The sequence below is a fragment of the Rhinoraja longicauda genome, chromosome 5 (genome assembly GCF_053455715.1).
Source record: "Rhinoraja longicauda isolate Sanriku21f chromosome 5, sRhiLon1.1, whole genome shotgun sequence".
Taxonomy (NCBI): Eukaryota; Metazoa; Chordata; class Chondrichthyes; order Rajiformes; family Arhynchobatidae; genus Rhinoraja; species Rhinoraja longicauda.
The window spans coordinates 4785452-4801426 of record NC_135957.1 but is presented as its reverse complement, the minus strand read 5'-3'; the positions used below and the strand labels follow the sequence as shown (position 1 = coordinate 4801426).

Genomic DNA, 15975 nt, shown 5'->3' with positions numbered 1-15975 from the left:
GAGCCTATCTTACCCAGGTATCTATGAAGGGTAAAACGTTCAAGTCCCACGTAACTATTCATGGCGAGTTTAACCGCCTTACCTGTCAGGCCACTTCGTATTGAAATTAATTCAATTTAATCCAACAGCCTTTTCTCACTCCCTTCCATCCTCCTGCCTACTCTGGCCACTGAACTTGCTGTCATCGATTTTTGTATCGACTTCTAGCTGCCTCGAATTCTTCGAATCCTGGGCCCCTGTCAATCAAGTCTAAACCATTCTTGAAAGCACTTACACACCTGGCCGCAAAGATATGGGCCCTCTTCCAATTCAAGTGCAATGCATCGCTCGTACAGGTCACCTCTATCCCTGTGTAGGATGTTGTTTAAAACCGAAGATGGACACAAAAAGCCGGAGTAACTCAGTGGATCAGACAACACCTCTGGAGAAAAGGAATAGGTGACGTTTCGAGTCGAGACCCTCTTCAGACTGACGAAGGTTCTCGACCCAAAAGCCTCTTTTCTCCAGAGAGGCTGTCTGACCCTCTGTTACTCCAGCTTTTTATCTATCACCTCTGCTCCAAATGGTCCAATAATCTGATCTCTGCCGCCTGCACCAACCCCTAAACCACACATTAATTTGTCACATCTGCCTTTTCCTACCATCACTAGCATGTGGCACAGGGAGTAATCTGGAGATTATTACACTTGAAGTCCTCCTTTTTAACCTTTTGATTAACCCCCTATATTCACTTAACAGGACATCATCTCTTTTGCTACCCAGGTCATTTTGTGCAAATGTGCATGAACCCTGGCTGCTCACACTCCCCTTGTTCTACAGCTGTTCTGAGACATCCTGCAATCTGGCACTAAGAAGGCTACACATCATCCCCGAATCCTGTTTGCAGCCATAGAATCTCCTATCTATCTCCTTAAATGAGTCTTCTATCATCGCTTTGTTCGACTTCACCCTTCCCTGCTTTGCCTCAGAGCCAGTCCTGGTGGCACAGATCTGAATGCTGTTGCTGTTCTCCTTTGAATGGTCAACCCAACCCCCCCGCCCCACACTACCCAAAGGGGTATATTTGTAATCGAGGGGAATGGCCATAGGGGATTCCTGCATTCTCTGCATATTCCCTCCCCTGGTTGTCACCTACCTACTCTCTGCCTGCACCTTGGCCTCACTAAAACTCTTAACTATGAAGCCTCCCAGATGATCCTGAGATCCAGCTGCAGCTCCAGTGTACAAAAGAAAGGAGTCATCTCCGTTGGAAACAGTGGTGGGAGATTGTCAGAGGTGATGAGATCGGTAAAGGCCCATGAGATGATATTGTGGTGTTCATCCATTGGGTCATGGTCAAGAGGCTGGTGTGCAGTGTCCAATAGCTGATGCCTGGCCTCAGCATGGTAGAGGTCAGCCTGCCAGATTCCAACAGCGCCTCTCCTGTCAGCAGTTTAATAACAATATTTGCATTGTTACTGAGTGAACTGAGGGCTGCATGTACACAGGGGATAGATTGCAGTAGGTAAGGAGAGTGAAGTCAAGCTAGTTGATGCCGCACTGGCAGTTGGAAATAAAAAGTTCTAGAGAGGGTTGGAGGCCCTTAGGGGGAGTCCAGGAGGAGGAAGAATGTTGGAGACGAGCAAAGGGGGCATTAGTGGGAAGCGCAGACACCTTGTAAGAGAGATAGCCTGGGGGGAGAGACGATGGAAGAAGAGCTCAACACCATGATAGGTTCTGAACTCACCTAGAGGTGCAAAGGTAAGGCACCTGTTGAGGAGAGATCGTTCAGCATTGGAGAGGGAATAGGTTGGGAGTATTTGGGAGAAGAGTGTAGGAGGGTTATGCAATTACCTAAAATTGGAGAATTCAAAGCTCATGCCATTGGGTCACAAGCTACCCAAGCGAAATACGAGGTGTTGTTCCTCCAGTTTGCGTATAACCTCACTCCAGCAACGGAGCTGGACCAGGCCAGAAAGATCAGTATGGGAATGGGAAGACGAGTTAAAATAGTTAATAACTTGCTGATCCAGCAGGCCTTAGCTGATTGGCCTTGGAAGCATAGTAGGCAGCACAAAATGCGAGAAATGTGTAGGGAGGAACCGAAGATAGACACAAAGTGCTGGAGTAACTCAGCGAGACAGGCAGCATCTCTGGAATGAAGGAATGGGTGATTTTTTGGGTCGACACCCTTCTTCAGTGAGTCAGTGAGAGGGAGATACAGAGATAAGGAAGTTAAAGGTGTGAAAATGAGACAAAGGGGGTGGGATCAAGAAAAATATAGTATAGATCATTGTTAGCTCAGAGAAGGTAACAACAGAGCAAACAGAGATAAAATGTAATCGAGGACCGTCAGGCTGGTCGGAGAACTGGGAAGGTGGGAGGGATGGAGAGCAAGGGTTACTTGAAGTTAGAGAAGCCAATATTCAAACCGCTGGGGTGTAAGCTGCCCAAGCAAAATATAAGGTGTTATTCCTCCAATTTGTGTAGATGGATCAGAACAGAAAGGTCAGTGTCAGAATGGGAGGGTGGTAGATAAAGTGTTTAGCAACCGGGAGATCAGGTAGGTTCAAGCGGACTGAGCGGAGGTGTTCAGCAAAACGATCGCCGAGCCTGCGCTTGGAATATGTGCAGATATTCAATTATGAATATCTAATGCAGCCTAGCAATAAATACATCCAGATACAGGGCATCAGGATCTCTTATCCACATTGGAGTGATATTTTAGTGTGGAGAGACAATGATTAACAGGGCAGGAATCATCTTTTCTGCTTCTAAGCATCTCTCGGAAAGAGTTTCAGCAAAATTTCTAATCAGTCTGTGAGACACACTAACATTGATGAGATAATATACACTGTGCATGGCAAAGACTCTAATCATGAGGAGAACGCATCTTTCCAAAAATGAACTAGATTTACGTCGTGGATGTTGTGGAGGATAAATACTGTCAAGAAAGATCTACATGAATTAGCAGTTGACAGTAACTCGGCTCCAAGCCCCTGGGGTTGGAACCTCCAACTCCAGATCAAGAGTGCTCTTTAGGATAATTAATGGAGGGACCAAGAACAGGGAAATTAGATGATTATAACTAAACTGACTTCAGTTCACATTTCTTACTAACTTTAATCCTACGGGATCTTCAAGAACGAAAATTAATGTTTTTGAGACGTACAAGCCTCCAACAGAGGCGCTGGTTTCATTTAGCCAAGAGTATAATTAGATGGGCATTATGTCAAGATATGGAATTAGTAGAATAGGATTGAGGCGAGTGAAATTTTCTATATGCAAAGGTTACATGTTTTCTGAATTGCGGTACCCAATGGTCTGTGAATGATTAACTATTGTGGAAGACTGAAAAAATGCTGGATAATTAGGGAATTGGAACATATGGAAATTTGACCGGAAGGTGGACTGGCACAAAATGTTATACAATCTTCTTTACTTATGAAGCAGGTGGCTTATTCTTGGGCTAATGAGTGCTATTTCATCCACAAACTGATTCCAGGAATTATGAGTCTGCAGCCAATAATGTAAAGCTTTGCATCAGAAACATTTTAAATCATAGATCCAAGTTCAGGAGCGGTTTAATCACTGTCAATCTTAAAGAAAGTATGGTACAATAACCTCAAGCTGACTGAACTCATGTGATCGTGAATGCACACCATCACAGTGTGTCCATTATACTTACATCTGCAAACTTGTGGTTCCTGAAATGAGATTTGTTGCACTTTAACAGCTGGACAGCAAGGTTACAATCCTGTCGGTAGCGCTCCTGCCAAAAAAAGGCGCAAGTTCAAAACCGAAGAAAGACAACTGACACAGACTCTCAGCACTTCACTACCTGCCTACACCCACATCCAAACCCAGGACCCATATGCAAACCCACCTGACAGCACATAATCTCAGATCCAATATCACCTGACCTCTGGTTCCATGTAATTGAAGGTAGAACACAGGAGACCACTCTGTCACTTTAGCATAGAGCTGTCCAACCACATTCCATTAATCAGTCAATCATGGAAGGTAGGTGAAGTAATATCATTGGAGGTAAGTAAATTATTGAAAGATTAGGGTATTGAGGGCTACTTGGAAGTGATATAGAGGAAGTGTTGGGGCCTTGGTAGATCAGCCATGATCATGTTGATAGATAGAGCAGGTCTAAGGGACCAGGAGACCGACTCCTCCTCGTATACTCTCATATTCCAGTGCCACTGCTCCTCAAGCACACATCAAAATATTGTTCTATTGTGATGAGTTTGTTTTAACACCCTCGCAGGACATGACTTCCAGAACCCACAAAATGGGATATGAAAATCGAATAAAACTGCAGAGACCGTAAGTCTGAAATAAAAACAAAAATACTGAAGAAAAGCTTTTGGATCTCAAACTTTCCCAGTGCTAGGCACAATAAGCTGGAATAACTCAGTGGGACAGACAGCATCTCTGGAGAGAAGGAATGGGGTGTATAAGCAATGAGTGGCCTAGGTCTAAAGTTCAGACGTCTGAAGAAGGGTCTCAACCCAAAACGAAAACCGATTCCTTCTCACCAGAGATGTCTGTCCCACTGAGTTAATACAGCTTTTTGTGTCAATCTTCGGTTTAAACCAGCATCTACAGTTCCTTCCGACACGTTTCCACAGTTGCTGCCTAACTATTCAGTTTTCCCCAAACCTTTTGTTTTTCTCCTCAATTTCTCAATTTTGCCGTTTTTGAAAAGTTTTTCTCAGCTTGCAAAAATCCCTCTGCTTAAACTAATCCTTCTGCTTGACCACCTGGTATCATCTGCCCAGCTCTTCCACCGCTGCCTCCGCACCCTTGGACTCCGCACCCTTGGACCTCTCACTCCTGTCTGTGCTCCTGTCTCTGCTGGCTTGGACTGCTCCCCTGTGGGTTACCTGACAGCTAGCGCTGCAGTCATCAACTCGCTAACGCTAACGCTAACAGCTGCCTGGCTGCCTGGCTACCTCCTCTGCCTGCACGTCCTCAGCTCCCTATTTAACCCTTAGGCTGCTCAGCTTCCTCGGTCCTCATAGGCCTTGCTCTGGATCAGCCTGTTGTGCCTGCTGTGACGGTTTGATCTCTCCGGGCTCTATGCTCCTTCGCTCCTGCCTGGCATGGCACTGAAGTACTTCGCTGCGAGGCTGCTCCAGCTCAACAACCACTCCACTCCGACATGCATCTCTGCCATCATCAACCACGGACTTCTACGACAACCCAAATACATCCACAGAGGCTCCGGTCACAAGTTTGTCTACTCCCAGACCGGTCACTCCATCGCTGCACTCTGGTCAGCTGATCGGACTTCCACTCGTCCATTACGTCATCACAACAACGCACACGAGCGTGCCCCCTGTCTACAAGCCCTGGCTAAATCACCCGTGTCCATCCACACCACACAAAGCAACATGAAGCTCACTCTGCTCAACATCCGGTCCCTCAACAATAAAAGCCACATTCTAAATGACTTCATCCTGGAAAATAAACTGGACTTCCTCTGTCTGACAGAAACCTGGCAACAACCTCTGGATTACCTCCCACTCAACCTCACTACACCCAACGGATACTCCTACATCAATAAACCACGCTCGGAAGGCCGAGGTGGTGGGATTGCCGTAATTCACCGACAGGACTTCAAGATCAACCTCATCTCCATCTCATCTGCTCCTTCATTTGAACACCTGGCTTTCAAACTCTCTGGCCACACAAAATTAGTCATGGCAGTTGTCTACCGCCCTCCCAAACCACACCCATCATTCCTTTCTGATTTCTCTGACTTTCTGACCCAGTTCTGTTCTCTCTCCCCCTCAATCCTCCTCCTCGGTGATTTCAACATCCATATGGACTCCACTGACTCCACAATAACCGCTGACTTCACTGAAATACTCAACTGCTTTAACCTCACTCAACACGTCAATTTTCCCACCCATAACCGTGGGCACATTCTGGACCTTGTCTGCTCCACTGGACTAAATCTACATCACCTCTCTGGCTCCGACCCCACCCTCTCTGATCACTTAGCCATCACCATGTCTGTCAACATTCCCACCCCAGCTCCAAAACAAAAACGCAAAATCAACTTCCGTAAGCTGAACTCTGTTTCACCTACCTCGCTCTCATCCTCCCTCTCTGAAATAATGTCCACCTCTCCCTTCGTTGACCTCCACAGCCCCTCTGACCTCACTGACTACTACAACCGCACTCTCTCCTCCTGCCTCGACCAGCTTGCACCTATAAAAACCAAAACAGTTTCCTTCACCCACTCTGCTCCCTGGTTTACCCCTGAACTCCGCGTGATGAAAACTCATGCCCGCCAACTTGAAAGACTCCGCAACAAAACAGGTCTCACAATTCACTCCCAAGCCTACAAAGACCACATGCAGCACTACAAAGATACCCTCTCCCGCGCCCACTCCACCTACTACTCTCAAATAATTCACTCTGGCTCCGGAAACCCAAAAACACTCTTCTCTACAATAAACAAACTCCTCAGCCCCCTGGACACCATCTCCCAATCATTCACAGTTGACAAATGCACCACTTTCCTTTCATTCTTCCAAAGCAAAATAGACAACATCTACAGCACCTTAACCACCAACGCACCTGCTCCCCCTCAAACCACCTGCCCCCCCTTATCCTGTCAGCCCCTACCTCAATTCTCCCCAATCTCCACCACCGACCTCTCTGACCTCTTCACAGGAATAAAAACTGCCACCTGCTCTCTGGACCCCATCCCCTCCAGCTTTGTCAAGGCCTGCCTTCCTGCTCTCTCCACTTATCACTGCAACAATAAACTCCTCCCTGTCCACTGGCATCGTCCCGCCATCCCTCAAAATCGCTGCTGTCACCCCATTCTGAAAAAACCTGGTCTAAACCCTGACACCCCAAACAACTTCAGACCAATCTCCAACCTACCCTTTCTGTCCAAAGTTTTGGAACGTGCTGTATCTTCCCAACTCAAATACCACCTCTCTACCAATAACCTGTATGAAACTTTCCAATCCGGATTCCGCTCAAACCACTGTACTGAAACTGCGCTCCTCAAAATCACAAACGACATTCTCCTCTCCTCCGACGCTGGCAACCTCAACATCCTCATCCTACTTGACCTCAGCGCCGCCTTTGACACCATAAATCACTCCATTCTCCTCACCCGACTTGAAACCTCCCTTAACATCACCGGCACAGCCCTATCCTGGTTCAAATCTTACCTCTCTGACAGACACCAGTTCATCTCCATTAACAACTGTAAATCCCCCACCGCTCCCCTCCCCCAAGGTGTCCCCCAAGGCTCAGTCCTTGGCCCCCTCCTCTTCATCCTCTACCTGTTCCCCCTTGGTCAATTAATCCGCCGTCATGGTCTCAACTTCCACTGCTTCGCCGATGATATCCAGCTCCTCATCTCCACCAAGTCAATCTCCCCCACCACACACTCTACACTGACAAACTGCATCACTGAAATAAAATCTTGGCTTCAATCAAATTTCCTCAAACTTAATTGCAACAAATCTGAAATCATCATCATTGGTCCAAAAACGCTCACCAAATCCACCCAAAACTTCATCCTCAACATTGATGGTCTCCCAGTATCCACCTCACCTCACATCCGGAATCTTGGAATCATCTTTGATCAAGCCCTCTCCTTCGACAAACACATCAAACACATCACAAAGACAGCCTTCTTCCACCTCAAAAACATTGCCCGTCTCCGTCCATCCCTCTCCTCCACAGCTGCAGAAACCCTCATCCACGCCTTCATCACCTCCCGTCTGGACTACTGCAACAGCCTCCTCTATGGCGCACCCTCAAAAATCATCAGTAAACTTCAATACATTCAAAACTCCGCTGCCCGTCTACTCACCCACACCCCGATCCGTGACCATATCACCCCCGTCCTTTATAAACTCCACTGGCTCCCCATCCCCCAGAGAATCCAGTGCAAAATCCTCCTCATAACCTACAAAGCCCTCCATAACCTGGCCCCATCCTACCTGACCGACCTCCTCCACAGGCACACTCCCACCTGCACCCTCCGCTCTGCTGCTGCCAATCTCCTATCCCCCCACATCCGGACCAAACTCAGATCCTGGGGGGACAGGGCTTTCTCCATTGCTGCTCCCACCCTATGGAACTCACTACCCCAAAACGTTAGAGACTCCTCCACACTCACCACATTCAAAACATCGCTGAAGTCTCACCTGTTCAGTACTGCCTTCAACCACTGAAGGTCACCTCACCTTCTGTCTCCTTTCTCTGTTCGTTTATTTATTTACTTATTTATCTATTTATTAATTTCCCTATGTTCTCTAAATCTCTGTAAAGCGTCTTTGAGTATATGAAAAGCGCTATATAAATAAAATACTTTATTATTATTATTATTAAACCACCATCTGCAGTTCCTTCCTACCAATTAAGTCATCATTAACCTCCTCTATTCCAGAGAAACCTCCTACAGTCTACCTGGGATTATTCATCAGGCCCTAAAACTGAAATGTTAACTGTTTTTCTCTCCATGGGTGCTGATATATATTTTTAAACATTGTCTGTTAATGTATCAGCTTTTTGATTTTCATTTTTTCCACACAGCTAAACCTTCTTAGCACCGGCAAAATCCTCATATATATCCACTGCAATCACATTTCTGTAACTTGACATAACTCAGTACTAAAGTATGTAGGAAAAAACTGCAGATGCTGGTTTAAATCAAAGGTAGACACAAAATGCTGGAGTAACTCAGCGGGACAGGCAGCATCTCTGGAGAGAAGAAATAGGTGATTTTTTGGGTCAAGACCCGTCTTCAGACTAAAGTGATTGAATAACCAGTGTTGCATGCAGTTCGATCATAACTTCCTTAGTCTCATATTCCTTCGGATGGTAGAAAAGAAAGGTATCACAAAATGCTGGAGTAACTTAGGCAGGCAGCATCTCTGGAGAGAAGGAATGGGTGACGTAAAAGAAACATCTTTTACATCCTTTAATTCACCTATTGACCTGTGTCCTGGTTGTCATGGTAACTGACATAATATTTCAATGTATCACGTGTTACTATGAGTCAGAAAGGTCAGAGGACACATGTTGCCGGGATGTGAAGGAATGGTGGACAAATAAACCAACGCGTTCATGTTCAGTGTCCATGAAATGTGTTTATAATATTCAGATCCAGGCGAGGATCTGACATTGGTGACGAGGATGAACGAGTAATTGTTTAGTTCAACTTCTGAAGCAGATGTGGCGTTTAACGAAGCAGTTGGAATTAGAAGTTTGAATTCATTCGGCCCAAATGGGGAGGCGAGTGTTGTGAGTGCAAAGGTTGATGCATGGCTGGGGGAATTTGGCTCCTACCCAGGTAGCTTAGCTCTGCTTGTTGAAGGAGCAACGCCGGAGAGCTCACACGACGGAGAGCATTGTTATTGTACAGTGCTGGAACTTCAGTTCCGGAGACTTTCCAAACACTACCAGAGACGGGAGAAAAAGCAGATTATGCGATGGCAGTTGCTGCTATGAAGAAGCATTATGTAGTGCAAACAAATGCTACATTTCAACGATGTGTATTTCCCCAATCGACACAGAGAGCATTGCTCAGTTTGTCACAAGATTACGTCAAGTTTCTGAGGGCTGCAACTATGGAGTCACGTTGGAGAATCAAATCAGGGATCAGGTTGCACAGTTTCAAATCAAATGACTTGAGACGCAAGTTGTTGGAGAAAGGTGACACACTATCGTTAGGAGAAACACTGAAAATTGCCTGCAGAAATCCAGTTTCAGACCGAGGTTGGATGGAGGAAGCCACGTTATGGGTCATTCCGAAGCTGAAGATGATTGTGAGTGTTTTAGATGTGGGAATTTTGGACATTTTGCCAAGGATTCATGCTGCCCGAAAGTATGGGGAAAAAAGACCATTTTGCAAAGAAGTGTCGACCTCAGGCAAACCAAAGAGAGATGATGGAAAAACAAATATATTTTAAGGAAGAGGGAAGAGAGATGGACACTACCAAAATTTGCGCCATGTTGATTAATGTCCGAGTGAATGTGAACGTGATGAATCATGGATGAATGCAGGATATGCTGTTGCTATGAACAATAAGCACACAAAGGTGTCGGTGAGAATTGGAGGCGTGGAAGTAGACGTTATAGTAGAGTCGGGAAGTGATAGCAATGTTATTGATAGAGCACAGTGGGAAGACATTAAACAGAATAAGATAAAATACACTTCAAGAAAGTAGTGAGAAGAAATTGGATCCTTATAGGATACATCATCCTTATACATCATCGAAACCCCACTCCAGACCATTGGAGGTTTCAAGGCAGGGATCCAAGCAGGTGATAAGCACACTATGGCTGAATTTGTGGTAATCAAGGAGAGCTAAGCATGAGTAGAGACTGCTCAAGCATTAGGTGTGCTTAGCATTGGGACAAATGTGAACTCGCTGAAATCATATGCGAACTTAAAGATGTTCAAGCCAGTATATGTAGGCATTGGGAAATTGCGTGATCTTCAAACTGAAGATAGACCCAAATATTAAGCCTGTAGCACAACCAATGAGAAGAAGAACATTTGGATTAAGAGAAAAGGTTAAGGCTAAGATCCAAGAGCTCATTGAACAAGATATCATTGAACCTGTTGAAGAATCGACACCATGGGTCAGTTCAGTTGTGGTAGTACCAAAACCAAATGGAGAGATAAGGCTTTGTGTGGACATGAGACAAGTACATGAGGCAATAATATGAGAGAGACACCTCAATGAGGTCTTACAAGAGCTATCTACAAGCAAAGTATTTTCAAAGTTAGACCTAAAGTGGGGTATCATCAGTTGGAGTTAGACCCAGAGTCGAGGAAAATAACTACTTTTGTCACACACTGCATTCTCTGAATGCATTCAAGAGAGAGCTAGATAGAGCTCTTAACGATAGCGGAGTCAGGGTGTATGGGGAGAAGGCAGGAACGGGGTACTGATTGAGAATGATCAGCCATGATCACATTGAATGACGGTGCTGGCTCGAAGGGCCAAATGGCCTACTCTTGCACCTATTGAAAAAAAAAAAAAAAAACGATATAAGAAAGTGTTGTTTGGAGACAATGCCGCACCAGAGATTATCAATATGAAATAGAAAAGGTAACTCAAGGGATTTCTGGAACGGCAAACATCTCAGATGATATCATTATTCATGGCACCATATGTGAGGAACATGAGGCAGACACTAGTTCAGTAGAAGGCGACTGAATTGAGTGAAAGCAGACAAATCTTTTCTTGGTGTTTCAGAATTGGTGTTTATGGGCTACAAAGTGACCAGTAATGGCATCAATCGAGCTGAAGGCAAGATTAAAGCTGCGAAAGAAGTTCGAAAAACAAGAGCAGTGAGAACAAGGGAAAAATAAGATGTGTAGGAAAGAACTGCAGATGCTGGTTTAAATCGAAGGTGGACACAAAATGCTGGAGTAACTCAGCGAGTCAGGCAGCATCACTGGAGAGAAGGAATGGGTGACGTTTCGGGTCGAGACCCTTCTTCAGACTGATGTCAGGGGAGGGGCGGGACAATGATAGAATGTACCCGGAGACAGTAAGATTAGTGGGAGTACTGGGAAGGGGAGGGGATAGAGAAAGCAAGGGCTATCTGAAGTTAGAATATGTTCATACCGCTGGGGTGTAAACTACCAAAGCGAAATATGAGGTGCTGTTCCTCCAATTTGTAAAGGGACAGGTGGTGCATCTCCTGTGGTTGCAGGGGAAATTACCTGGAGAGGGGGTGGTTTGGGCGGGAAGGGACGAGTGTACTAGGGAGTTTCGGAGGGAATGGTCTCTGCTGAAAGCAGAAAGGGGTGGAGATAGGAAGATGTGGCCAGTAGTGGGATCCCGTTGGAGGTGGTGAAAATGTTTGAGGATTATATGATGAAAAAGAAGACGAGTCAGACAAGGATCCAGAACTACAAGATGTTAGAGAGTAGAATCGAGGTGACTGGGAGGAATGTCCACACAGGACATATGCAGTTATCAGAGATGAACTAAGCACAATTGGAAGGTGTGTGCTGGGAGGAAACGGGATCGTAGTGCCCAAAAAGCTGAGGTCAAGGATGATTGCGTTGGCTCACGAGGTACATTTAGGAGTTGTTGGAACTCAACAAAATGTTCCTACAAAATTATGGTGGCCAGGGATCTAGATAAAAAGATATAGAACGATAGACGAGGTCATGGCATAGATGTCAAAAGGTAAGCAGACCCAATCCACCTGAGCCAATACAAAGCACATTGTTACCGACAGGTCCATGGGAAGATGTTGCTGTAGATTTTCTAGGCCCACTTCCATCAGGAAAACTAATACTAGTTATGATTGATTATTACAGCAGATATTACGAATATGCGATAATGAAGTCTACAACAATCGGAAAAGATTGTAGTTTGGATGGAAATCTTCGCAAGACACGGTCTACCAGTGACATTATATTCAATGGGCCTCTCAGTTCATTTCTCAGAGGTTTGCGGACTACATGAAGAACACAGGTGTGGACCATCACAAAGTTACACCAAAGAGGCCGCAAGCTAATGGAGAAGCGGAACGTCAAAACCAATCTCTAGAGAAGAGGATGAGAATTGAGGCAAAGATTGGAAAGAGATGCTCTTATCATATGTGTCAGCCATGCTGACTTCGGCCTATTTTATCGTAAACTTTTAAGTACTCCGTAACCTCATCCTTCATAATAATAATAATAGACCCTAAAATCTTACCAACCACCAAAGTCAGAATAGTTCCCACTGTTCTGCTTTGATCCCTTCTCGTGCAGCGGGGCAATATTGGCAAATTTCCAATCATCTGAAATATCACTGTCAATGCCTCCACTATCTCTAAAGCCACCTCTTTCAGAACCCTAGGGTGCAGTCCATCAGGTCCAGGTGACTTATCCACCTTCAGCTTCCCACGTATCTTCTCCCTAGTAGTAGCCATTCCACTAACTTCCACCCCCTGACTCTCTTGAATTTCAGGCACGTTGCTGGCGTCTTCCACTGTGAAGACTAATGCAAAAAGGTTATTCAACGCCACTGCCATTTCTTTATTCCTCATTATCACTTCTCGTGCATCATTCTCCAGTGGTCCAACTTCACTAATCTTTGCTATGTTATACGCATTCTCTTTTAGTTTTATACTGGTCTTGACTTTACGTGTCAGCCACGGTCGCCTCTTTCTCCCCTTAGAATCTTTCTTCCTCTTTGGAATGAAAAGATCCTGCATCTTCCAGGTTATTCCCAGAAATTCCTGCCATTGCTGTTCCACCGTCTTCCCTACTAGGGTTCTTTTCCAGTCAACTTTGCTCATGCCTCTGTAGTCCCCTTTTGCTCAGCTGCAATACCAACACTGATGATGCAGAAAATAGGTGGAAGGGCAGGCTGTTTTGTGGAGATTTAGACACTGCAACAGGATATAGATTTAGTAGTCAAAAACCTGACAAATTGAGTTTAATGTAGCAAAGTGTTGTCATGCCTCTGTAGTCCCCTTTCCTCAGTTACAATACCGACACACCTGATTTCACCTTCTCCCTCTCAATTTGCAGATCTTATGTTGTGATCGCTACCTCCGAGTGGTTCCTTTACCTTAAGTTCCTTTATCAAATCCGGTTCATTACATCACACTAAATCCAGAATTGTCTTTTCCCTGGTAGGCTCCACTACAAGCTACTCTAAGAAGCCATCTCGGCGGCACTCTACAAATTTCCTTTCTTGGGGTCCAGTACCAACCTGATTTTCCCAGTCTACCTGCTTATTGAAATCTCCCATGACCACCGTAGCATTGCCTTTCATACATCTCAATTGTATCTCCTGATGTAACCTATATCCTATATTCTAGCTATTGGGGGCCTGTAAATAACTCCCATTAGGGTCTTTTTACCCATTCAATTTCTCACCTCTATCCACAATGACTCTACATCCTCTGATCCTATGGCACCCCTAGCTAAGGACTCAATTTAATTCCTTGCCAACATGCTGCCCCACCCCCTCTGCCCACCTGTCTGTCTTTTCGGTAGGACATATAACCTTGAAGATTCAGCTCCCAGCTCCAATCCTCTTGCAGCCACGTCTCTATAAGTCCCACACCATCATACCTACCAATTTCTAACTGTGCCACAAGCTCATCCACTTTGTTTCTATACTGCGCGCATTCAAATACAACACCTTTAATTTGGTATTCTCCTTCCCTCTCACATTTCGGTCCCGATTTTACCTGACCGTACTCTGTTATCCCTTCTTAAACTTCCCGCCCTGTTGATTCTGGAGACTTCTGTAACATTTCCTGCACTCTCTTTCCCTTTAACTTCACCCATACACTTCCAATTTGTTGACCCCATATCATATCATACATGAGTACATCAGGTTGTGAAAAAGAGAAAATAAACAAAGTGCAGAACATAATGTCACAACTAGAGAATGCAGATAATAAAAGTGCAAGGGCTGCAAAGATTAATATTTTAAAATCGGGAATTCGTCCCGGACCTATGAGAAGTCAGTGCAAAAGTCTGAATAAAAATGGGGGGGGGGGGGGGGGAAGCTGTTCTTGAACCTACTGGGATGTGCTTTCAAGTTTTGAGGCCATATCTCAAACTGTGCACAATTTCGGTCCCCAGATTTAAGGAAGGATCGAGAGTCAAGAGAGTTTTATGTCATAGGTCCCGAAACAAAATCATGAAATTCTTACTTGCAGTAGCACAACAGGAATGTAAACATAGCACTCTTGCAACCACACGTAGCCATAAGAAAAAGGGTGTTTTGATATTGGCCTCTGTGACCGAGATTGTAATACCATCGCTATCTCCCTATCAAAGCGAGCGTCGCTTGATCTCCCCTGATTTTGCATTGGAGGAAGTGATGGCGTGCAAGCCCAGCCACAGCAGCTGACATCTGCCTTACCCTCCAGTTTACAGCGAAAGTCCCTTTTAGCTTTTTTGATGGCCTTATCTGGTCGTATTTGGACCTTGTATAATTGTGTCGTCAGACTTGAATGCTTGAGATATAGTCATTAGGAGAATGCGGACTTTCTGGTTCATCCAAGGCGTCTGATTAGGGAACACTCAGGTGGTTTTAGTAGGAACACACTCCTCCACACATTCCTTTATGAAGTCGGTAACAACTGTGGCGTATTTATTCAGGTCCACTGCCGGGTCCTTGAACATCGCCCCGTCTACTGATTCCAAGAGATCCCAGAGTCATTCCTCTGAATCCCCTGACAGTTCTGTGCCGTCCTCACTGCTGGAGCACGCTCTTCAGTTGCTGCTTATATTCTGGAAGAAAGAGCACAGCCAATCTGTCGGAATTCCCAAAGTGAAGATGAGGGATAGAGCGATAGGCATCACCATCTCTGATGGTGGTATAGCAGTGGCCTAATTGTATAACCATTCTTTGATGTTAGGCCTTACTGCACAGATGCATAGACTTGATCATTATGCAAGGTGCTGAACAATAAACTGCAAAATAAACCTGACTACACTCAGGATAAGCACTTTCACTGTTGGCCACTTGAAAGCAAAATAATGAAACAGAACCACTGTTGATTCAATGTACATCCTGGAAAAACAGCATCCATAGCTCAGATGTCACAATTTAGGCAGCTCAACACATCCAATAATCCTCCTCCACTACAATCAACAGAAAAGAGAGCTGATAAAATGATCAAACAAATTACCTGCTCAGTACATAGGACATACATTAATGTCAGCATGTGTTTGTTTCATTAGATGTCACATTGTCAAAGATTACTATTCAGATGCAAGTCTGATCAACTGTCAGTAGCAAGGAATGTTTGGCAATAACTACAGCATGAATTCCTTTGAAGAATGTTATTAAATTCTTCAGTCAGAGGCAAGTTTATTCATGTCCTTACTCATCTGTGTTGCCTCACTGCAAGTCACACGATAATAATCAAAAAAGGAAGTCTGGATTAACTTTTCGCATTCTAGACCAGACACATTGAGGTCCGCCTTGGCCTACGCGATCTTCCAGTTGCTGAACACTTTAA

The 15975-nt window shown here is 45.0% G+C and overlaps 1 protein-coding gene across 4 annotated transcripts in view; it reads right to left on the bottom strand.

The window, feature by feature from the left end:
* tjap1 (tight junction associated protein 1 (peripheral)) overlaps nucleotides 1-15975 on the bottom strand; it is a 106693-nt gene that overhangs the window by 13585 nt on the left and 77133 nt on the right. For all 4 annotated transcript variants that reach the window (XM_078398807.1, XM_078398809.1, XM_078398808.1 and 1 more), the window contains one exon: nucleotides 3668-3751. In XM_078398807.1, the coding sequence (XP_078254933.1) occupies nucleotides 3668-3751 (84 nt within the window). The remainder of the gene's footprint in view (nucleotides 1-3667; nucleotides 3752-15975) is intronic.